The 24,712-nt window shown below is 48.5% G+C and overlaps 1 protein-coding gene across 4 annotated transcripts in view; it reads right to left on the bottom strand.

Annotated features, from left to right (window-relative positions):
- The window catches only part of UNK (unk zinc finger), a 938,451-nt gene that overhangs the window by 286,921 nt on the left and 626,818 nt on the right, over positions 1-24,712 (bottom strand). For all 4 annotated transcript variants that reach the window (XM_078654545.1, XM_078654546.1, XM_078654547.1 and 1 more), the window contains exon 12: positions 6,533-6,634. In XM_078654545.1, the coding sequence (XP_078510671.1) occupies positions 6,533-6,634 (102 nt within the window). The remainder of the gene's footprint in view (positions 1-6,532; positions 6,635-24,712) is intronic.

Here is a 24,712-nt window from a genome sequence, read left to right as displayed (position 1 = left end):
ATCCGTCACGATAGCCTGTGTGGGAATGTCCTTGTGGAAGGGAACCCCTCTGAGAAGATTCTGCGCTGAACACCACCACTTCAGAGACTGAAGAGCATGCAGAGACAGTCGTATCTTGTCGTCCCAAAACCCTCTCCTCTGATCCCACTGATCCTCCAAGCAGTCCTGCAATTGTCTCATGTGCAGCCGAGCGTGTGGCGTGAGGAAGATACAAGAGGCCATCGACCCCAGTAGAGAAGACACCGTGCTCACTGTTGTAGATGGAGCAGTCATAAGAGCCTGAGCCTTCCGAAGGAGTGATAATCGTCTCTCCTCCAAAGGAGACACGCTTGCTGACAGTGTATTGATGGAGGCTCCCAAGTACTGTATGCACTGGACCGGAGTTGGGACAGACTTGGACATGTTGATGTGCAACCCCAGCTTGTTCAAGAGAACGCACGTTCTCAGGTGTGCAGCTACCACTGCCATGCACTTCGAGAATGTCCTGGGCGCAGACTTTAGCCCGAATGGCAGTACTGTGTACTGCTAATGATTGGCGCCGACTTGGAATCGCAGGGACTTCCTGTGTTTGTGTGCAATGGGCACATGGAAGTTCGCTTCCTGTAGGTCTATAGCATATAGCCAGTCTCCCTGTTGCAGCTGAGGATAAATCTGATGCAATGACAGCATGCGAAACTTCTCTCTGCGAATCCGTTTGCTTGTCGCAAACCCAGAATGGGCCTGAACTCGTTCTTGTCCTTCTTGCGAACCAGAAAGAACCGGGAGTACAGACCTCTTGCCCTTTGAGACAGAGGTACGTCTTCTATCGCCCTTTTCCTTAACAGGGTATCGGCCTCCGCCTGGAGCTCACGCAGCTGAAACTGCGAGCTGACCGGTGGAATTGGTGGAGGCGGGCTGGTGAACCGAAGACTGTATTCATTGAAACAATATTCAGCACCCACTTGTCCTGAGTAATTTTTCTCCACTCTGCCAGAAAAAATTGAACGCTTCCCCCCACCGGAGCGGGTAACGGATGTAGGGGAAGTAACCGCTCAGGGCCGAGACCCAGACGGGCCTTTGTTCGCTGCTGCGGACTGCTGTCCGCCTCTGCCCTTCTGGCGCTTCTGGAAGGGCCTCCGGAACTGCTGCTGCTGTTGTTGCTGCTGTCCCGAAGTCTGCCCACGCCCTCTGCCCTGCGCCCCAAACCGTCTCTGGAATGGGCGGTAGGTCTTCTTCTCCTTGGGCTTCTCCAACCCGACGGCCGTCAGGGTCTTGGCCTCCGCCTTCATGCGGGCCATCTCGTCATCCGCATGCTTGCCAAACAGGGTTTCCCCCGAGAAAGGCAGATTGGCCACCCGCTGCTGAGCCTCTGGCTTGAGCGATGTAAGGCGAAGCCAAGCGTGGCGTCGTTGGTTGACACCATGACAGTATCCATGTGCAGCCAAAAGAGACATCAGCAGCAGCGCTGATGAGTTGGTTCGACACCAGCATCCCCTCCTTCATAATCTCTTGGAAGTCCTCTTTCTTCTCTCGAGGAAGGAGCTCAGCGAATTGCTGGAGGGACTCCCATAGGGCGCGATCGTATCGCCCTAGCAAAGCCGCTGCACTAGCCGCCTTCATTGCAGTAGATGCTGTCCCACAGACCTTTCTGCTTGCCGAGTCTATCCAGCGGCTCTCCTTATCAGGAGCTACTGTAGAAGACGGGGTGGTGGCATGTTGTTTCCTAGCCGCCGTCACTATGACAGAGTCCGGTGTCGGATCCATCCGAAGAAAAGCCGGGTCAGAATCCAGGGCCCGGTATTTCTTAAGGAGCCTGAAGGGAGCAGCCTTTGTCACCGCGGGAGTGAGAAACAGCTCCTCGGCGGGCTCTACCAAGCCCGGTACTAGAGGCAGCAATGGTCGAGACAGGTGCTTTTTATGGAGCGTCTCGAAAATCACAGACATCGTAGGTGTAGGCACCGTCACCGTTATGCCCAACTTAGCTGCACCCCGCAGCAGAACATCCTGGAATGTGACGATGTAGTCTACAGGTGACACCCTCGTCCCAGGGGATTCCGACAAAGTCGGTGAGTAGTCTCTGGTCCCAGAAGGGACCGTGATCTGCGCCTCCAGTGGCGTCGTCTTGATCTCGTTGACGACCTGTGACGACTCCGCGATCTCCCCCTCCGACCGGAGCGAGAGCGCGATCTCCTTGGCTTCGGGCGCTCCACAGGCCTCACAGGAGTAGGCGACCGTGGCCTGACTGGGGGCCTCGGCTGAGGGGTCCCCTTAGGCGGAGTCGGATATCGCGGCAGCAAAACTGACCTCGGAGGAACCACAGGCTGTCCGCCAGTTGGAAGCCGAGGAAGAGGCTGAGGATGAGGATGAGGGTGTTGAGGAGGTGGAAGTGGAGGCGGGGTGGGAGTCCGCGGCGGAGGTTCCTTGGGCAAGGGAGGAGGAGGTGGAGTCGACCTCGTCTTAGGAGGTGTATACACCTCAGAGTACACCGAGCCCGGTGACTTTCCCTTCTTCTCAGGCGATGGAGAGTCCCCTATCGGTACATGCCGCTGGCTAGAATGACTCCTGGTGCCAGAACTCCTTCTGCGCCTTTTGGCGTCGAAGAACATCGCCCTGACGGCGACCATCGGTCCCTCGACGTCGACCGACCCCCTTTCGACGGTGAGACCTCCTTCTCGACGGCGAATGCCTCTTTCTCGACGGCGAACGCCTCCTCCTCGACGGCAAATGCCTTCGCCTCGACGGCGACCGCCTTCGCCCCGACGACGAGCGTCTCCTCGATGCCGAACGCCTGTGACACTTCGACGTCATCCTCGAAGTCAAGGATCCCCTTGACGCCGACCTCCTTTTCTTCGCCGACGGCGAACGGCGGTGTCGCCTCGACGGCGAGCGCCGACACCGGGTCACCTCTCGACGTCGACGATGAGACCGTCACCGGTGACGTCAACGGCGGTTTATTCAGTTCCCTCGACGCCGAGCGTCGACGCCGTTTCGATCCAGAGCCCTGGGGAGACGGCGAACAGACTGTAGTCATCCCTCTCGACGCCGTCGTCGGTGCTATCAATGCCGACAGAGAATAGGGACGTTTGCTGGTCTTTCTGCCCCTGGGGAGCCCCCCAGAGGCCTCAGCATGGGTAGGGGGGGTGGGGCTGTAAGTCCTCTGCATCGAACAGGCTTCTATATCAAAATCCCACTCCTTTTTTCCTAGGGTTATGACTTTGGAGGGCATTCTCGATCTCCCAATTTCCGCCTATATTATCTTTCTCAGCCAGGAACAGAGTTGCACATATTTGAGTCTAGAAAAAGAGTCCCCTATGTTTGCTCTCAAAATTTCCCAGGGGAGTACCCCCTCAGATGTTACGAGGTCAGACCATATCTTAATGCCTGCTCTCTTGATGGGGGCGCTAAACCATCCCTGAGGCACTTGGGCAATCCCGGAGAATCCACAATTGGGGCTAAGTCAGAGTAGTATCTTATACCCCATCTCCCTTTGACTTTATTCCAATCGTGAAGCGCTAGTTTTAAAACCTTCAGTCGTACCTTCTTGAAAAATGTTGGCGCACCAAACTTATACAAGAAACCGGTGTCTCCCCCCTCAAGATTAGCCATTATAGTCAAGATTCGACCCCAGTTGGAGTCATCAGGGCTGGAGAGCAGACTGCATACATTTTTTAGCTGGAAAGAGAATGAATACCAGAGAATGAATACCAGAGCACATCCAGCAACGCCAGGCCCCCCTTTAAAAGTTTTCGTGTTAACTTTTTCCAGGACAGCCTGGAGTTTTTATTAGCCCATATAAAGCTGCCTATTTTACCCTGGATTTCCCCCAGAAGCTTATCAGAAAAAAACAAAGGTATAGTACTAAATAGATACGTCAGTTTGAGCAAGATGACCATCTTAACCAGATTCACACGACCATATATTGTGAGAGGGAGGTTTTACCATCTGGAGAAAAGATAGTCAATCTCCTTGGCCACCTTCTTCAGATTTATCTGGGTGATGGTAGTTAGGTCCTGTGCTATAATTATCCCCAGATACTTAAACTCGCTACTACGGGAGCCTGACCAATTATCCACCCCCCAGCACATTACCTCGGTTTTGGAGCTATTAATCTGGTGAACAGAGTACAGACCAAATTCGGTCAAAGCAGCCTCCACCCTAGGGAGCACCTCCGCGGGGTTACTGGTGTAAACCAGCAAGTCACTGGCATATAGGGAAACCCTTAATATAAATCTCTGTATGAAATAATGCACAGCGACTTATAGTAGGCTACATTTGGCTCCTTCTGAGCTGCACAGTAACAACAAATTCTTTGTGCAGAATCCAAAATCATAGGGGTAACCAAAAGATCCATCCGGTGAGATCCCAAAATGTTGTCTGTTTCACCTACTCTACACAACATATTCTGCATTGCCTACCTTTGTATATGGCTCTAATAACCTCAGTGGCCCCTCCACAGTCGCCGTTCGATCCTTTAGAATCTGTCTGGGTGTGGGTCTATTCATGTTTTAGTCCACCTCTTAAATCTTGGAGGCAGATGAGATCTTGGGTAATGTGGCAGGCAGGATGGGCTCTCACATCCCGCTTTTCTCACCAGTTGCTCCCTGCTGCTCAAATGCCCATAAAGAAGATGGCTTTACCATTCATCAAAACATTATGCTTGGCCGAGAACAATACAATGTATTGGATATTCAGTTAGAAGCAATCATCATTGCTGTTTGACTGCCACAGTGAACTCTGGGAAAATCAAGAATTTTGCATCATCAATGGTGAAGACCCCATTCTTGCAAGCCCTTAGCTGCATGATGTTCCGGTCATGGCACTACAGTAGTTTAACTATTATCAGTTATAAAAGGGCGCAGGAGAGGGACAAAGGCTCTCTGAGAAGAACTCAGTAAGACCCATCGGGCCACTGTGGTGCTCTGTCATTCCCTGTGGAACTTCTGGGCGCTCACCCGTCAGGATCTCTCATAATCCACAAATTCTTATTTTACTTCTGTGTACCTTTCCTTTAGTGTAGTCTGCTCTACATTCTAGGAAAAGGCTCTCCTGCAGCCCGATTACCGGACTATAAAGGAGTTGGCAAAAGGTAACCTTAACTGTGCCTTTCACCTTTGACTGGGCAAACAAACATTATACATTGGTCAGCTGGCAAAAGGCTAACATCTACAACTGTACCTATTTGTGATTCAAGGCCAGTGTGGGAGCAAACAACAGCTCACACAGAGGTTGTCTTGGAAGGCTCTAAAGTGGAATTCTACATAGATTCCTCTAGTACTTGATCTTTGTTGCTTTAGCATGAAACATGGGGAAGCAGGAGACTGAGGTGAGTGTCTGGCAATCATGTTGAGATCGAGAACCTTAAGGGGCCTGAAGTTTAGTGCATGACCATCTGGAGACTATAATTCAGAGCACCCCTTTGAAAAACATCTGCATGGTAGGGTATCTTGCTGTAAACAAGTAAATTAATGGAAAATATTCTGGTAATTGGGCTACAGATTAAATAAATGGTGATAATTTAAGTAAGGCTGGCCTCTCTTTCACACTTTCACGAATGTTCTGTGTGCAGAACCAATACTTTTACATTTTGAGTTCCAGGGACAGTATAATACTTTCTTAGAGGAGAATGAATCTAGCTCAAGCTGAAAACAAAGCCATGAACAAGGGTGAAGATGGGCTTAGGAATGAAACAAAATTCCTAAACACACTCCAAGAGACAAATTCCCTTTAGATCGAGAAACAAAGCAGACAAAACACAATCTGTCGCCAAAGGGTGTCCGGCATCAGCCTGGCTTTAGCCCAGGAGGACCTGGGGAATCTGCAGATATTAGTCTAATGGGCAGACTCTAAAAAAGAAAAGCTATCTCAACAGATAATATCATGTCCTGTTTAACTTTCTTTTAGAATATCTTCACCAATGAAAAATAAACATAGCCACATGCATTAAGTGCAACTAATGGGACAACTCCATGTATTTTCATTACTTATAATGCAGATTAGACACAAAAACCAATGTTGTATGTTCAATCGAAAAGACAACTAAATTAAAGGGAGCCAGTGCAAAAGGATAATAGAAGGCTAAAATAAAGAAAAGCAATCTGCTTAGAAAAATATACCACAGAGGTAGTACATATTTATTAATAGTAACTGTTAAAATATGAATAAGGTGACAGAAATTGGCTGTGAGAATAGGGTGGGAAACGTCCCTTACAGGTTCACAGATTATAAAGGTAGATGAAGGCACGTCTTTTACAGGCCCACATTTGGAGACGATGCAATGGAGTGAAAGATGCTTAAAAAAATCTGCTCTTAATATGAAAATAACAAGAGGGACCTCATTGTCAAGATTTCTTGATTGGTTAATGCCATTTCTTACCCTATCTTATCAGTTGTGCGTGCAGGAATTACCCTCTAAAATGCAATACATTTATAAGTAATGCTGGATCATAAATCGGATAATTATGCAGTACAGCAGCAAAGGAATCACAGGATTCACAAATGTGATCAAATCATTCAGAAAATAAGCCAGTTGCTAGATGATTACCTGCACTCTTACCTCTCATGATGCCACCTGAGTGGGGGGCTGGACTGCTATCAAAGGACTTCTCCAGAGCAGCCACTCCAAACTCATTGAGGTCCAAGTCATCCAACGCAGACTCTGTGGGAGGGGGCAGAGACAAAGGGAACTAAGAAATTTTCAGGGGGTGGACAGAAAAGAAAAGGGAACAGGAGAGGAGTCAGCAGAGGAAGAAAGTAGATCAGACAGACAATGAGAAGAAGGGAGGACTGAAGAGCTCTGACAAGAGAGAGGAGAGTACAGACTAAAGACAGTGAGCAGAAATTAGGGGACTGATCAGGAACAGCAATCATGGCCAAAAAGGAGAAACCGAGAATGCTGGAGAGGCCAGGGCTAATCTGGCCGGCAATGAGAAGGATAGAAGAGATCAAACATGAACAAAGAAGGGAGAAATAAGACATTGATGGAGGGTCCTGGACTAATCTGACGGGCAAAGAGATGCATAAGTGATCAAAGATGATGAAAACAACAGGAGTGAAAGTAAGGAGGAAGGGACAGAGAGAAAGGAGAAGGGAAGAGCTCAGAGAGGTGGTAATGGTGCTCAAATGACAATCAACGAGGCAGGAACGGAGGAGAAAGTAGACAGTAAGGATTAGTTACTTACCTGTAATCCTAGTTCTCTTCCAGGGGTATCCTCATCAAAGTCATAAGCATTGGAATATTCCCGCCCATGCGCGGGACCCCGGAAACAATATATTATATGTGCCCCACATATATTATAGACATATATATAAATATATATATATATATAAAAATAAGCAATTGCAGCCAAATAAACAATAGAGCTGGAATATGCAGTGAAGAATTTCCACAATACAGTGAATTCTGTATTAGAAACATGAGAAACAACACCAATGCTTGTTTAGAAACTGTTTTAATGTACAGAAAACTGCAGAAATTCTCATAACACACTGTAAGCATATACAGCTCCCAGGCTGCATTGCAAAATCCCAGTCTAAAAAGACTGAAAAGCTAACCTGTAGCTGAATGCACTAAAACTGACGCTGTGCCTTTAAGGCACCTCTGCCCCTAGCTTCCCATCATGCCTCAGGGGTTACAGTTAGGTCAGTTGTTCTTTTCGGAGACTGAAAACCAAACCATGGTAATAACAGGTTAAAAAACATCTCCTAATAAATAAACAAAGTCCTTTGCCCGGGGAGGCGGGAGGGTTGCTTATGACTTTGATGAGGATACCCCTGGAAGAGAACTAGGATTACAGGTAAGTAACTAATCCTTCTCTTCCAGGGGATCCTCATCAATAGTCATAAGCATTAGAATAGAGTAGCGAGCCTCACCACATCCCTGCGGGCAAAGGAATCAACAGATAACATTTGTATCCGTAGGCCCAAAAATAGGCCTTTTTCTACCCAAATAGGTTTCTCAAGGAGGCTTGCCCTACTTGAGAATCCGCTCTGGAATCAGACTCTAGGCAATAATGCCTTGTAAAGGTATGGACTGATTTCCATGTCGCAGCCTTGCATATTTCTGACATAGGAATGTCATGCAAAAAAGCTATTGTGGCTGCTTTCCCTCTAGTGGAATGAGCTTTGGGTGATTGCAACAAAGCTTTGCCAGCCAGCTGGTATGCTAGTTTGATACAAGAGACAATCCATCTGGAGATGGATCTTTTGGCTGCTGCAAACCCGGACCTCATTGCACCATAATTGACAAAGAGTTGGTCTGTCTTTCTGGTGTCCTTTGTTCTTTCCAGGTAAAACTTTAGCACCCGTTTAAGATCTAACGAGTGCAACGACCTCTCAGCTGGGGTCGATGGATTAGGAAAGAACGAAGGAAGGGTAATCGTTTGATTTATATGAAAATCCGATACCACTTTTGGAAGAAAAGAAGGGTGAGCCCTCATTACTACTCTGTTGTGGTGAAACACAGTGTAAGGTTCCTTGGTGCAGAGTGCTTGAATCTCGCTAACCCTGCGCGCAGAGGTTATTGCCACCAAGAAGGCCGCCTTCCAAGTGAGATGCTGCAAGGAGGCCTTGTGTATAGGCTCAAACGGTGTAGACATCAGTCTGGAGAGAACCAGGTTCAACTCCCAGGGAGGAGAAGGATTTCTCACAGGGGGATAGACCTTCTTTAAACCCTGAAGGAAATCTTTCACCACCGGGACCTGAAAAAACGATGTTTGTGTAGGTGATTTTCTGTACGCTACTATGGCAGATAGATGAACCCTAATAGAAGCGTATTTCAACCCTGATGTCGCTAAGTATAGGAGGTATGGTAGGACTACCTCTTCTTGCCCTTTGGTGGGATCAAAGCCATGGTCCTTACACCAAATGAAAAATCTTTTCCACTTGAACGCATAAGACGTCCTTGTGGAAGGTCTCTTCGCCTCTCTTAAAATATTCATACATTCCGGAGGCAGATTTAAGTGTCCATATTGCAAGACCTCAGGAGCCATGCAGTCAGGTTCAGCGACTGGAGGTTGGGATGCAGGATCCTCCCGTCCATTTTGCTCAGCAGGTCTGGTTTGCACGGCAGCCGTCTGTGTGGACACCGCGACAGATGTAACAGATCTGGATACCACCATTGTCGCGGCCAATCCGGAGCAATTAGGATCATGTCCATGCTCGATCTGATGAGCTTGGCCACCACCTTCGGAATCAGTGCCAGAGGGGGAAAAGCATAAGCGAACATTCCTGTCCACTCCAGCAGGAGAGCGTTCCCTTGCGTCCCTGGCCGGTGGAACCTGGACGCGAAGGCGTGGCATTTGGCGTTTTCGTCATCCGCAAATAAGTCTATGTCTGGACGACCCCAGCAACGGAAGAGTTCTTCGACCACTTCGTCGTTTAGCACCCAGTCTGGCTGATCTTCGAAGTGCCTGCTGAGTGCGTCTGCTTTTGTGTTTAACTCGCCTGGAAGGTGTACTGCCACCACCGACAGTCCCCGAGCCAGAAGCCAGTGCCAGATCGCCTGGGCTTCCAGAGACAGAGGGCGAGATCGAGTTCCTCCCTGCTTGTTCAGATAGAACATAGTTGTAGTGTTGTCCGTCTGAACCAGGACTTTGTCCGTTGTTATTGCTGGAAGGAACGCCTTGAGCGCCAGATGAACCGCTCGAAGTTCCAGCATGTTGATGTGGTATGTCTGAAGGTTGGTCGACCAGCGACCCTGAATCTGAAGATGACCCATGTGAGCACCCCAGCCTTCTAGAGATGCGTCCGTTACCACAGACAGAGAAGGCAGAGGTTGCTGAAAAGGGACTCCCTGCAGGACATTCCGAGGGCGAGTCCACCACTGTATTGAGGTCAGCGCTGCTTGAGACAGGATGATTCGATCCTCCCAATCTCCAGACGCTTGGTCCCACTGATCCTCCACCGACTCTTGAAGAGGCCGCATTCTCAACCTGGCGTTCGGTATTAGGAAGATGCAGGACGCCATGGAGCCCAACAGAGACGCTACGTCTCGCACCTTTGGACGAGGAATCTGAAGTAACTTTTTGCATTTTTGTCCCATGGAAGAAAGTCTCTCTTGCGAAGGAAACGCTCTTCCTAACTTTGTGTCTAGAACTGCTCCCAGATAGTGGATAGTTTGTGTGGGTTGCAGGATCGATTTTTCTGAGTTTACATGGAGGCCGAGCCTGTGTAGCTGTTGGAGACACAGGTGACAGTCTTTGGTGGCTTGCCGAGGAGACGGACTCTTCAGGAGCCAGTCGTCTAGATATGGGCACACAAAGAGACCTTTTTTGTGTAGACACGCCGCTACCACTGCCATGCACTTGGTGAAGACCCTTGGTGCGGATTTGAGTCCGAAAGGGAGCACTTTGAACTGGTAATGCCTGGACCCTACCAGGAACCTCAAGTACTTTCGATGACCTGGTGTAATAGGAATGTGGAAGTACGCGTCTTGTAAATCCACCGAACACATCCAATCTCCGATCTGTAGATGAGGACATATTTGATGGAGTGCCAACATGCGAAACTTCTCTTTGACCACCACTTTGTTGAGGAGTCGAAGATCCAAAATTGGTCTGAATTTGCCTTCTTGGTCCTTTTTGGGAACAAGGAAATATCTTGAGTACACTCCTTTCCCCCTTTGGGAGAGAGGTACCACTTCGATTGCGTTTTTCTTTAAGAGGACGCTCACCTCCTTTTTGAGGAGCTCCAGATGGTACGAGCGAGACTTTTTTGGAGGAGCCGGTTGTGGTTTCTTCCTGAAACGTAGCGCATATCCATTGCGCAGTATATTCAGCACCCACCGATCTTTCGTGATGCTGACCCACTCTGCCAGATGTTGTGCAGCACTTCCTCCCACTGGAGTGGGTAACGGCGACAGAGGAAGCCACTGCTCAGGCCTTGCCTCCTCTAGGTGTGGTAGAGGATTGATTATGTCCGCCTCTACCTCTGCTTGACCTTCCTCCTCTGTATTGTGGCTTTCCTTGCGGCTTGTTTTGAGACCATTGAGGGGTTTGAACCCTCTGTTGGCCTCCCCGGTTCTTGTTGGTCTTGAAGCGTCGTTTGAACGGTGCTTTCTGTTTCTCCAGACCTACTGCCTTTACTGTGTCTAACTCGGTCTTCATCCGGGCCATTTCCTGATCGGCATGCTCCCCGAAGAGTGAAGATCCGGAAAAAGGCAGATTGAGTATGCGCTGCTGGGCATCTGGCTTGAGCCCAGTTAAACGCAGCCAAGAGGATCTCCTCGCACATACTCCATGTGAGTAGTTATGTCCAGCTAGAAGGGCGTTATCTGCTGATGAACTAATCATTTGGTTTGCCACCAAACAGCCCTCCGTCACGGTCTCCTCAAAGTCCTTCTGGTCCTCCTTGGGCAATTTCTCTTTGAATCGTTCCATGGAGTCCCATAGGGCTCTATCGTACCTTCCCAGAAGGGCTGATGCACTAGAGACTTTTAGGGATGAAGCTGCTGTGTTGCACACCTTGCGTCCCCAAGAATCTTGCGTCTTGCTGTCTTTGTCAGGAGGAACTGACGAAGAAGGAGCGACCGTGTGATTCTTCCTAGCTGAGGCTACAATAACTGAGTCCGCTGCAGGCTCACCTTTAACGAAGATAGGATCTGAGTCAGCCGGCCTATATTTTTTCTGGATACGTGCCGGAACTGCTCTGATCGTTGCTGGCGTGAGGAAAACCTCTTTGATTGGGTCCATTATTCCTGGGACTAATGGAAGCAACGGCCGTGCATATGATTTGTGATGAAGAGTCTCAAAAATCACAGTAGTGGACACCTCTGGAGTGGTCATTTCTATATTCAGCTTGTAAGCACCCCTTTGCAAAACGTCCAAATACGTGTTGACGTCGTCCAGAGGGGAAGCTCTTGAGCGAGGGCTGTCTGCCAGCGTCGGAGAGTAGTCCCCTTTAGAAGATCTAGGCGAAGCTGGAGGAGAGGATGAAGGAGTTCTTCTTCTCCTGTGGTGAGAATGCTCCTTCCTCACCGGAGATCTCCTAGGTCGTTCCTCCCTTCGAGGAGAACGTGATACCCTCTGATGTATTGGAGATCTCGATCTCACATCTCGTACCTCCTTTCTCGGTGTTCGAGATTTGGGTTGCTCCCTCCTTGGTGATCGGGAGACCCTAGGGGCATGTGACCTGTCCACTCTTCTCTCTCGTGAGCGTGATCGCTCTATCTCTTCTGCTTGCTGAAGAGGAGACCTGTGGATTGGACTCAAGTACCTTTGAAGTCTCTCTGGTGCCTTAGAATCCTTCCAATTACTCAAAGGAGCGTACCATCTTGGCGAAAGTCTTATATGTGAAGTGTAACCCCGATGGGGATTCTTCTGAACCGGACTCCTACTCCTTGAAGATGACCCGGTTGACCCCGAGGCACTTGAGGAGGAATGGAGTGAAGCAGATTGTGTCACCAGGACTGTCGAAGGCACTGAAGGTGATCTCCGTCTCACCGGTGTTGGAGGACGTCTCAAAAGCCTTTCCCTCGACGTCGAACGCCTCTGTGGCGTCGACGGGGCGATAACTTTCGGCGTTGAATGCCTCGACGATGATCTGTGGTCCCTCGACGTCAAACGGCGTTGTCCTGCCGTCGACGGAGGTCTCGACGTCGAACGGCGTTGTCCTGCCGTCGACGGAGGTCTCGACGTCGAACGGCGTTGTCCTGCCGTCGACGGAGGTCTCGACGTCGAACGGCCTAGTCCTGCCGTCGACGGAGGTCTCGACGTCGAACGGTCTAGTCCTGCCGTCGACGGAGCTCTCGACGTCGGCCGACGTTGATCTGTCGGCGACGGAGATGTCATCGACCTGGCATGTGGCGACGGCGGAGGATCGGACATCCTCGACGACGAGCGCCGACGTGCCTTAGATGATCCCTTCCTCGACGACGATCGTCCGAGGGGGCTCTTGCTCCTCGACGCCGAGCGCCTCCGTGGAGACGTCGACGGAGGTGTTACACTCTTCGAAGCCTGTCGACGTCGAGACGACGGCGAGTGTGATCTGTCTCTCGACGCCGACCGTCGCCTGGTTGACGGCGGCGGAGTTGACTCGTCTTGAAGCCGAACCTCTCGTCGACGGCGATCTCGTGGCTTCTCTCGACGCCGATCGTCGCCTAGTTGACGACGGCGGAGCTTTCCTCGACGACGGCGAACCTCTTTTCGACGACGATTTCCTCGTCGACGTCGATCTCGACGCCGACGGAGCTTTTTCTCTTGAACTGTCCATCAGTGTTTTTTCAGCGCCGAGCCCGGTGCTGAGGTTGATGGACGTTCTGACTTGCCTTTGGAGGGAGTTCTGGGTCTCTTTGAACTCTTTCTCTCCGCAGATCTTCCTCTCATGGATTTCTGGGCCAGACTATAGAGTCTGTTCCTCTCTCTGTCTTTAAGTGTTCTGTCAGACAGCTTTCTACAATGAGAACAGTCTTTAGGATCATGATCCTCTGGCAAGCATAAAATACAGACCTCATGAGAGTCTGTTTTTGCCTTCTTGTGGCCACAAGAAGGGCAATCATCAAAAAGTGAGGGCATCCTAAAAGGAAAAACCTCACAAAAAATTGACTGCTAAGCAGTTATTTACTTGACTATGATGTGAAAAGTCAAAGTAAATCAAAAAAATTGTTCTTTAGAAGACTTTCTGACTGAAAAAGGCAGAAAAGTGTGGAGCTGTGTATCCAGGGTCCTTCCTGAAGGAGCCGGAAAGAACAACTGACCTAACTGTAACCCCTGAGGCATGATGGGAAGCTAGGGGCAGAGGTGCCTTAAAGGCACAGCGTCAGTTTTAGTGCATTCAGCTACAGGTTAGCTTTTCAGTCTTTTTAGACTGGGATTTTGCAATGCAGCCTGGGAGCTGTATATGCTTACAGTGTGTTATGAGAATTTCTGCTGTTTTCTGTACATTAAAACAGTTTCTAAACAAGCATTGGTGTTGTTTCTCATGTTTCTAATACAGAATTCACTGTATTGTGGAAATTCTTCACTGCATATTCCAGCTCTATTGTTTATTTGGCTGCAATTGCTTATTTTTATATATATATATATATATATATATGTCTATAATATATGTGGGGCACATATAATATATTGTTTCCGGGGTCCCGCGCATGGGCGGGAATATTCCAATGCTTATGACTATTGATGAGGATCCCCTGGAAGAGAAAGAGGGGAGGGATGAAAACAGTCAAAACTCAACTAGGAAAGAAAGGACGAAGGATCAGAGACAAGAAGTGGAATCAGACATCAAATGTGACAAAAGGCAATGTGATAAACTATGAAAGAGAAAGAGCTACGAAAAACACTGAAGAGAAAGAAGGGATCTGTGAGAATGAGGAGGGACCATGAACAGAGAAATTGGAAGAGGCATAAGAAAAAGATCAAAAGGGGAGAGCTCAAGGCAGAAACTAGAACCATGAGGCAGGAGGAGAGATAAGAAACCTGAACTAATGAAGAGGGATCACACAAGGATGGAGGGTAGGGTAAATCAGAAAGACAATTAGTAGGGAAAGGAACACATCTGTCAGGCAATGGCACAACTAAGAAAGGGCAATAAGACAGTGAGCCAGGGAGTGAGATCAGAGTCAAAGAAACAGAGAGGCAGAGTTGCTAACTGACACCATCAGAGCTACCTTTAGTGTGGTCAGGTTCTTTAGCGAACAGCTCTCCGTATGCCAGGACTTGAACCTTTTCCCCATTATTGGTATGAATCTACAGGTCACAGTATGCAGAGCACCTGTAAATGACTGTGATAGTGGTTGGATCATCATCTCTTTTGCAGAGGCTCTGAGGAAAGTGCGTCCCTTTCAGAAGTCACACTGCCTGTCATGTTGTAACACACATTACTGGAAAGTAGTGCCTCAGAGCACTAGTAGAAAAAAAGCACAAAAAACATCAAGGTACTGGGTACCAATTCTAGGACAGTTCTTTCAAGGCCAAAGTTTTGGACTTGCAGAAGGCCTCGAATAGCACAGAATTAAAGCTGGCAGGACTAGAGCAGAAGTTGGCAGGACTAAATTAGAGTTAGATAAAGGGCAAAAAATCCAACAGCAGTTGTAGGCTTGGGGAGTTGCAATACACTGGTTGAATGATCAAGGGTCCTTTTCACACTGATAGAAAGGACAGGGATGGACTTTGGAAAGGACCCACCTCACAGGAAGGGGCTAGTTCCAGAACAGCAATCACTTGAGATAAATGGGATGGCCAAACAGAAATGGTGTTAACGTTTGGTGGTCATCATAGAAGAGAGTTTGAATTTGTTGATCACATTAGTAATGAGGTTCATAAAAAGCTGAAATCTTTACAACTGAGTCTGCTATTGGCTCTGATCCATAACTATGTAGCATGTATTTATCCATGTATATGGTAATTCTATAGCATGAACCTAGCCAAAAGGCAGTGGAGCCCTGTAAAGGGTCAAAGACGGGTAAAAATAACCAGTGATAAGACTGGTACCTGGGTTATGGGCGGGTAATGCATTGATATGTAGTGTTCTCTAAAGAGGTTAGTCTTGATCTCGTTCTTAAATTGGAGCAGCGTTGAGGCGTTGCTGATTGCTACCTGGATGTTGTTCCAGATCCTGGATGCATAAACAGAAAAGTCCTGTAGTCTTGCTGTTTCTTTTTTACCCTTCTTAATCTGCAAGATGATGGTATCCTAGGTGCGGGTGTTTTGTGGATACAAAAACAGAACTAGCTCAAGGTGACCATGGTAATGGGTAGACTATTAGCAACTCTGGAGAAAAATAGAAGACACATAATAAGGTAGGCGGGTGGGGGATGGGTGAGGATGCGGTTGAAGAAGATGTCTTTTCAAATAAGACAGTTGGCATGTGCAAGAGCGGCCCACATGTTAACTCCCTTGACCAATAAGAACAAGTTACTTACCTTCGGCAAAGACTTATATGGTAAAGACTCTATATAACTGCAGATTCCTTACCTTAAAATATTATTCAGGGGTCAGACTGGATCCAGAACATTTTTGAGCAGTACACCTGAGCCCCGGTAGGTGGCATATTTCAGCTCTGCATGGCATAATCCTCACTGGAAGTGACAAACGTGGTATCCATACAAGCGCCACCTCGGAGTGTTGACGACATACTTTCACGTCTCTCCACGCCAGGAGAGCAGAGCCACAATGAGCAGTGACCACTGGTGGGAGGAACTAGGCCTGGTGTTCTCTACACAGTAGTTGATTCGCCAAGCAGGGAGGATCAGTAAAAAATCTGCAGCTAGATATAGTCTCTGCCAGATAAGGCGTTACCGAAGGTAAGTAACTTGTTCATCTGATAGACACTTCTAGTCGCATATTCCTCACCTTAAAATAGATACCCAAGCAATACAGCCCAGGAGTTGGGACTGCAAAATCAATATTTGAAACTTCTGCAAGACCAAACAGGCAAAATGCCTGTCACAATGGACCTGACTGTCCAGGTAGTGGTGCTTGGTGAACGTGTGCAGTGAGGTCCAAGTTGTTGCTTAACAGATGTGCTAACGCAGTGGTTGCAGCCTTAGCTCTGGTGGAGTGAGCCGTTAGTCCTCGAGGGGCTGTTTCTTGGCCAATGCATAGCAGATCTTAATGCACAGGACAAGCCATCATGAGATGGTTCTCTTTTTACAGCTTTCCCTTTATTTGCTCCCACATAGCCCACGAAGAGTTGATTGCCCACCAGGAACTCTCTTGTGGAGTCAAGGTAGAACGACAATGCTCTTTTTGTGCCGAGGCAGTAGCCTCTTCTCTTCTTTAGAGGATGAGGTGGAGCAGAGAAAGTAGGTAGGGTGATGTTCTGAACTACACGGTATCGAGCCACAACCCTTGGGAGGAACGAGACATGCATCCGAATAACCAGCTTGTCTGAGTAAAAGGTGCTATAAGGAGGGTGCGCAGAGAGCGCTTGCAGTTCACCGACTATCCTGCCCAATTCTATGGCCATCAAAAAAAAAAAGGCAGTTTTAATAGTCAAGAGCCTGATAAAGCAATTGTGCAGAGGATCGAATGGCGCACATATAAAAAGAGTGAGGACTAGATTGAGGCCCCATAGAGGCATGATGAAGGGTGTAGGGGGGAACAGATGCTGCAGTCCTTTAAAGAACTTAGCCACACCAGGTGAGAGCAGGTTGGTCCGACAACCACAAGAATAAGGAGTTGGCAAAAGGTAAGAACAATAGTTACTTACCTGTAATCTGCGGTTCTCCAGTATTGGTGTCTTTCATAGATTCACATGCCTGAATCATTCCCCGTCGTCGGAGTGGGAGTCCCACGGTACATAAAAAAGCAATAAAATGCCATAAATATGTAGTAATACCAATAGAAATGAACCAGGAAGTAAAACAGCCAATGGTACAGTAGGCAAAAAACTTCCACATCTATGACTCTCATAGTCAATATGTATAGTCCAAACTACAGCCAATCAGGCGCCAGCACCCACCAGAATGTTCTCCCCAGAGGCTCAGGCTCTCAGATTTTCTCGCAAGGAGTGAAGGTAAACCATAATAGCCTAAAAAGCCTCTGAGGGGAGGTGGGCGGGTTGCATGTGAATCTATGAAAGACACCAATACTGGAGAACCACAGATTACAGGTAAGTAACTATTGTTCTTCTCCAGTATTAGGGGTGTCTTTCATAGATTCACATGCCTGAATCAGAGTAGCTAGCAGTACATATCTTTGCTGAACAGACGCTCATAACACCCAGCTTGTCAGTTAGTAATGCAAATAACAATGCACAGTGAATATACACATATCGTATAAAGCATAACATAATGCAATCATGGAAATATGTGAAAACATAACATAAGAAGCGTCTGACAGCAGAAAACAAGGAGGTGGGAAACAGAGGCTCACCTTAATGAAACAGATTCCGTAGAACAGCTCGACCCACAGAAGTATCAGCCTCGCTGATGGATTCTAGACAGTAATGTCTGGTAAAGGTATGGCGACTCGCCCAAGTAGCCGCTTTGCAGATCTGCTGAAGAGGGACTCCAGCAAATAAGGCCGTAGATGAGGAGACTGCTCTTGTAGAGTGCGCTCTGGGCGCAGATGGTAAAGGTCTCCCAGCCTGTGCATGGCAAAAGGCAATGGCAGCAGATATCCATCTTGCAATAGTCTGTTTTGATACTGCCTGCCCCTTACGAATCGCACCGTAGGTAATGAACAACTGGTCAGAGGTGCGTACAGTAGACGTTCTTTGTAGATAGAATTTAAGACATCTTCTAATATCAAGCGAGTGTAAAGCTCTTTCCGCGGGAGTTTGCGGGTCTGGAAAAAACGATTTAAGAACAACAGGTTCGTTCAGATGGAAATCCGAAGGTACTTTAGGAATGTACTTGGGATTTGTGCGAAGTATGACAGAATCGCTTGTGAATTGAAGGAAAGGATGATGTACAGTGAAAGCTTGGATATCACTAACTCTCTTGGCGGATGTTAAGGCTAAAAGCAGTGATACCTTCCACGAAAGATACTTCAAGTCAGCTCTATGGATGGGCTCAAAAGGGTGACGCATGAGTTGACCCAGGACCACATTCAGATGCCACAAAGGAGGTGGACGACGTACAGGAGGGAACATTCTAAAGAGGCCTTTAAAGAACTGTTGGATAATTCTTGCTGAGTACAGAGAATTGGACCCATCCTGTCGATATCTGGATATTGCAGCCAGAAATACCTTTAAAGTAGCATGGGACAGACCTGTTCGTGCCAACTGCAAGAAAAAAGGAAGAATTTCCTCAGGTTTTGCTAAAAAAAGGGTGAACACCTGCTGAACGGCACCAGATACAGAAGCGTTTCCATTTAAGACTGTATGTCTTGATGGTAGCGGGTGCTCTAGCTTTGGCCAACACCTCTTTACAGTCTGCCGGGATGTTCAGGTGTGCAAACTCATGGTGTTCAGGAGCCAAGCCGCTAATCTCAGCGATGCTGGGTCCGGATGGAAGACTTGACCTTCCTGAACACTGAGCAAGTTCGGGATTGGATGTAACTGAATTGGCTTGCTCTCTGACAGTAGGAGGAGCTCTGTAAACCAATACTGGCGCGGCCATCGGGGCGCAATCAGGATCAGTCGGCAAGGTTCCTTCTTCATCTTCCGCAGAACCTTGGGGACTAACGGAATCGGTGGGAAAGCGTACGCAAACGTCAGGGACCAATCGATGGAGAACGCATTCCCCAGAGAATTCTTGTGGGGGTGCCAGCTGGCGAAGCTCAGGCATTTGCTGTTGGTACTTGTCGCAAATAGATCCAGGTCTGGCCAACCCCACTGATGAAAGATGTGGTCCACTGTTTCCTGGTGAAGCTCCCATTCGTGGGTGGTGATCGTTGTCCTGCTGAGTGCGTCCGCAAGGACGTTTTCCGTTCCCGGAACATGCACCGCATGCAACTGTACATTGTGGTGAAGAGCCCATGTCCATAATTCCTGCGCCTCTTGAGACAGGAGAAGAGATCGAGTTCCCCCCTGTTTGTTGACGTAGTGCATACTTGTTGTGTTGTCTGTTCTTATCAACACATTGGTGTTCTGAATGATGGCACAAAACGCCTTGAGGGCAAGAAAGATGGCTCTCAGTTCCAAACGATTGATGTGCCACAGTTTCTGTTGCGCAGTCCATTTGCCGCTGATCGTGAGGCCTTGTAGGTGAGCCCCCCAGCCCTCGAGGGATGCATCTGTAGTGATGGTGAGACTTGGTGTTTCTTGAAGGAACGCATGACCCTGACTCAGATGACACCTCTGTGTCCACCACAGAAGAGACTCCTTCATGAGTGGTGTGATTTGAATGAGGTCCTCGAAAGTGCCTGAAACCTGTTGCCACTGCAAGGTTAGTTCCTCCTGAAGCGGCCTCATTTGAAGTCGGCAATTTGGAAGTAATGGAATACAAGCCGATGCCATCCCTAGAAAGGATTTGTATAGTCGGACAGAAACTGACTTTCTTTGCATGAGATCTTGTGCTAGCCGACTTATTTTCATTTGTCTCTCCTTGGAGACGAAAGCTTTGCATTTGTGAGTGTCCAACATCGCTCCTAAGAATGCTATTCTTTGAGACGATTGCATTTGGGATTTGGTGAAATTTATTGTCAGGCCTAGAGATTGAAACAGGTGCAGACACTGTTGAAGGTGACGTTGAACGGTTCCATGAGAATTGGCCTTTATAAGGCAATCGTCCAGATATGGGAAAATTTGTATTCCCTCCAGCCGGAGGTGTGCAGCTACTGGAGCTAAAACTTTCGTAAAAACTCTTGGAGCTGACCGTAGTCCAAAAGGAAGGACTTTGAACTGGTAGTCCCTGCCAGCCACCCTGAAGCGAAGGAATTTCCTGTGGCGAGGTAGGATGGGGATGTGGAAATATGCATCCTGGAGGTCTAGGGTGACCATGCAATCTCCTGCTGTTAGAAGATGCAAAATTTCTTGAAGAGATAGCATCCGGAATGTCAATTTCCTTAGATATTTGTTTAAGGCGCGAAGATCGAGGATCGGGCGCCACTCCCCGTTCTTCTTTCTGATCAGGAAGAACCTGGAGTAAAATCCTAGTCCTCTCATCCTCTGAGGAACGCTCTCGATCGCTCCTTTTTGTATCATCATTTTGATTTGGGTAAGCAGCTCCTTCAGGTGAGCTGGAGGCGGGCCTTTTGGCGGTACATTTGGGGGGAATTTTTCGAATTCTAGGGCATGGCCCCTGGCCACAATATCCAGGACCCATTTGTCCGTTGTTATCGACTGCCAATTGGAGTAAAATTTGGATATTCTTCCGCCAAGTCTTTTGTGAGGGTGGAAAGACGATGGTGGCAGGTGAAAAGTTTCATTGTCGCTTGTCCTTGCCGCGGTAGGTAGCCTTACCCCTGTTTGGGGTGTATTGAGATCTTTTCTGCCCATAAGACTGGTAGCGCTGTGTTTGGTAGCGCTGATTACTCTGACGGTATGAGGATTGTTGATGTTGTTGCTGGTATCCACCTCTATTGAAGGACGTTCCTCGTCCTCTCGCTCCTCGAAAGGGCGGCTTGTGGAATTGTAGAGTGCCTAAGGATCTGGCTGTTTCGGTATCCTTTTTGATAGTCTGTAAAGCCTCCTCTACCTTGGGGCCGAATAAATATTCGCCATCAAATGGCATGTCTAGAACTCGGTTTTGGACTTCTTGTCTGAAAGCAGTGGAACGTAACCACCCCTGTCTACGCAGAACCGCAGCTCCTGCTAATTGACGAAATCCTGTAGATGCAACATCAACAGCTGAATCGATTATCTCTTCAGAGGTCCTTTGACCTTCTTGGAGAATTCGAAGTGCCTCAGCCTTGGATGGCTCAGGGAGGAGATCGATAAATGGTGAGATGTCAGACCACATTTGACGGTCGTACCGACCTAAGATGGCTAATGCGTTGGCAGCACGGACAGTCGTTGCAGCCATGGTGGAAACTCGTTTTCCGATTGAGTCTAGGCGTCTGCCATCTCTATCCGGCGGCGCCGTAACTGCAGAGGACGGATTTCTGGCTCTTTTCTGAGCCGCCTGGACAATTACAGAGTCAAGTTTTGCCTGTCCAAGAAGACATGCAGGCGTTTTGTCGGGAGCTTTATATTTCTTATCAATTCTTGGCAAGACTGGAGGAATGGAAGCCGGCGTTGACATCACCTTAACACCTTCCTTCCAGATGAATTCCACGATGGGTATTGTCCTAATTTGTCGTCTGGGCTGATCCTTAAAATCGTAAAGGAAACATTCTTGTTGCGTATGCTCCATCTTCATATGAAAACGTGCGGTTGCACGCTCCATCAACAAGTGAAAGTTCGCTACATCCACCGGAGGGGAGGCCGACGTAGTCTGAGGAGATGTTGAAGGAGATTGTACCTGATAGTCCTCCCACTCCGATAAATCATCCACTTCTCCTTCTTCCCGCTGGTCGTCATCTTCCGAGGATTGCGGGTCTTCTTCGTGAGCAGGTTGTGGGTGTGAAGGTGGACACACCGGTGGGAGCACGGGTGGAGGCGTTTCCGAAGTTGGAGTTGCCTGTCCAGAACCTGCCGATTCCGATGGTGGGAACCTCCGATAGTAATCGTCCAGCATAAATTGTAAGTTTGATATTAAATCCACAGGCACTTGAGCAACAGGGGTACTCACAGGCATCGATACCTCAACAGGAGAGTGAGAATCATCATATTCTTCATCTTGAAGTTTAATATGTAACTCCGATGGACTAGTGGCTTGCCCAAAAGTATTCTGGACCATCTCATTGTCACTGTCAGAATCCAGAAGTTGGTCTGGCACTTCAGAGGACACCTTGTGAGGTGAAATACAAAGGGGTGAAAGCCTCATTGCAGTGTTGCGCAGTTGTTCTGCTGCTTGCCGTGGTGTTAAAAACACCGTCGACGGAGACCACACTTGTAGTGCCGTGCATGATGACAACTGCGGCGTCGTCGGAGGGTTAACTCCCGATGGTTTTGTCGTCGACGGATCACCTCTCGTCGACGGGACACTTTTCGCCAACGGAATACTCGCCGTCGACGGGACACCTTTCGTCGACGGGACAGTCTTCGTCGACGGGACACTCATCGTCGACGGGACACCCTTCGTCGACGGGACACCCTTCGTCGACGGGACACCCTTCGTCGACGGGACACTCTTCGTCGACGGGACACTCTTCGTTGACGGGACACCCTTCGTCGACGGGACACTCTTCGTCGACGGGACCGTCTTCGTCGACGAGTCACTCTTCGTCGACGGTGTTATTTTCGTCGACGGCGTAGAGCCTGACGACGAGCTCGTCGACGGAGCCTTTTTCGTCGGCGGTAAAGCCTTTAGAGGCGTCGACGACGGACGTCGACGAAACAGGCCTCACAGAAACAAAATCCATCGTTGGAGACGCCGTAGACGATGACATAACCATACCAGGTTTAGGAGAAGAAAATGTTACCGTAGATGTCACTGAAGTCGTCGTTCTCGTCGACGAGGAAGCTGAAGAGGACATCACAGGAGGCGGAGATGAAGTCCGTGGTAAAATCCTCTCAGAAGATAGGGGAAACTTGAGGTTTTTCCCCTTTTTGGAAGCAGAAGCGCCTTCCATGCCCTTGGAGGTGGGGACAGCCTGAGAAGTAGAAGGCTGATCCAGTCCTTTAGCAGGTGGTTGTTTTTTAGGCAGTTTAGCCTTGGGAGATGACATTCCCTCAGGCGCAGGCCTCTTCCTGGAGGCTGAAGTAGAACCAGAGGTGACACTTCCTACCTCAGAAACAGGATTAGAAGAATCCTTTAGCCTCTTCAACCACAGAAGTAAACGACCCTCTCTATCCCTGAGAGTCTTTTGAGGCATGGTTCTGCAGATCTTACAGTCAGAGGCCTGGTGATCTGGGTAGAGACAATAGATACACTTTTTATGTGGATCCTTTTCAAAAAGCCGAAGCTTACCACAGCAGTCACAGGCTCTAAAGAGAGATTTCTTTGAAGACATCCTGAAGTGAAGACACAAATGAAGTTAGAAGTAAGAAACTGAGCAGAGCTCAGGGAGACTCCCTTCACACGACGTGCGGTAGAAAATCTGAGAGCCTGAGCCTCTGGGGAGAACATTCTGGTGGGTGCTGGCGCCTGATTGGCTGTAGTTTGGACTATACATAATGACTATGAGAGTCATAGATGTGGAAGTTTTTTGCCTACTGTACCATTGGCTGTTTTACTTCCTGGTTCATTTCTATTGGTATTACTACATATTTATGGCATTTTATTGCTTTTTTATGTACCGTGGGACTCCCACTCCGACGACGGGGAATGATTCAGGCATGTGAATCTATGAAAGACACCCCTAATACTGGAGAACCTTAACTGTGCCCAAAGTTGTAATAGATCCAGGTAGATGGTCAACGTTGTGGGAATCACACTATGACAAACTTGTTCTCGCGTCAGGCGTACCCCGAACTGGCCTTTGTTAAGATAGTGCCCTGTTGCTACAACAAAAATTCCTCTCGAAGAGGCAGCCTGACAAAGACCGATGGTCAAGCTCAGCAGCTCGGGATACCAGACGCTCTATTCACAATCCAGAGACTTGGGCCCAGTCATACCTGGTTTTCTTGGGAACTCTGGGCAGGCTAGGTATTGGTTTCAACAAGAGGCCCGAGATCCACTCGAGAGGAAAAGCATCTCTGAGCAAGAGGCCATCGATCCACTTGAGACAAAAAAGGATCTCTGAGGTAGAGTCTGCTTGGAAACTCCAGCAAACAAACTTGCTGACATTGTGCACGCGTAGAGGTGGTAGACCAATCTAACCATGGCTCTCCCCACTCTTGAAAGAGTCCTTGCACCACTTGAGAAAAAGACCTCATTCATGACCCGCTAGGCAACTGCGGCTGAGTTTGCCCATTATGGCGTTCAGAAAGCCTACCAGGTGTTGAATCACCAGGGAAATGCCCTGATGTTCCAGCCATGTCCAGAGATGCATGGCCTCCTGACAAAGGGTACACAACCCCACCCCGCTTTCTGCAAAACCACATGGCGGTGGTGTTGTCCTCGATGTACTTGCACCAGTCTTCCCTTAATCAATCAAAGGAAGAAAGGCTTTCAGAGCCAAGCAAATCTACCAGAGCTCCAACAACTTGATGTGGAGCCCAGACACAGCTGGAAACCAAAGTACTCTGAACACCACCTCCCCCAGGAGGCCATCTTAGCCCAGGAGTGATACACTTGTCACTACTGACAGCTCCGGTTGGGGGAAGGGAGAGCGTTCTGCCCTTGACTTAATCGAGGTTCGTTAGCCACCATTGCAGATCTATTGCGGTCCCCTCTTAGATCTAGACAATGTCGAAGAGATTCCCC

Source organism: Lissotriton helveticus, chromosome 7 (assembly GCF_964261635.1).
Source record: "Lissotriton helveticus chromosome 7, aLisHel1.1, whole genome shotgun sequence".
Classification (NCBI taxonomy): Eukaryota; Metazoa; Chordata; class Amphibia; order Caudata; family Salamandridae; genus Lissotriton; species Lissotriton helveticus.
This window is presented reverse-complemented; position numbering and strand designations above follow the sequence as displayed.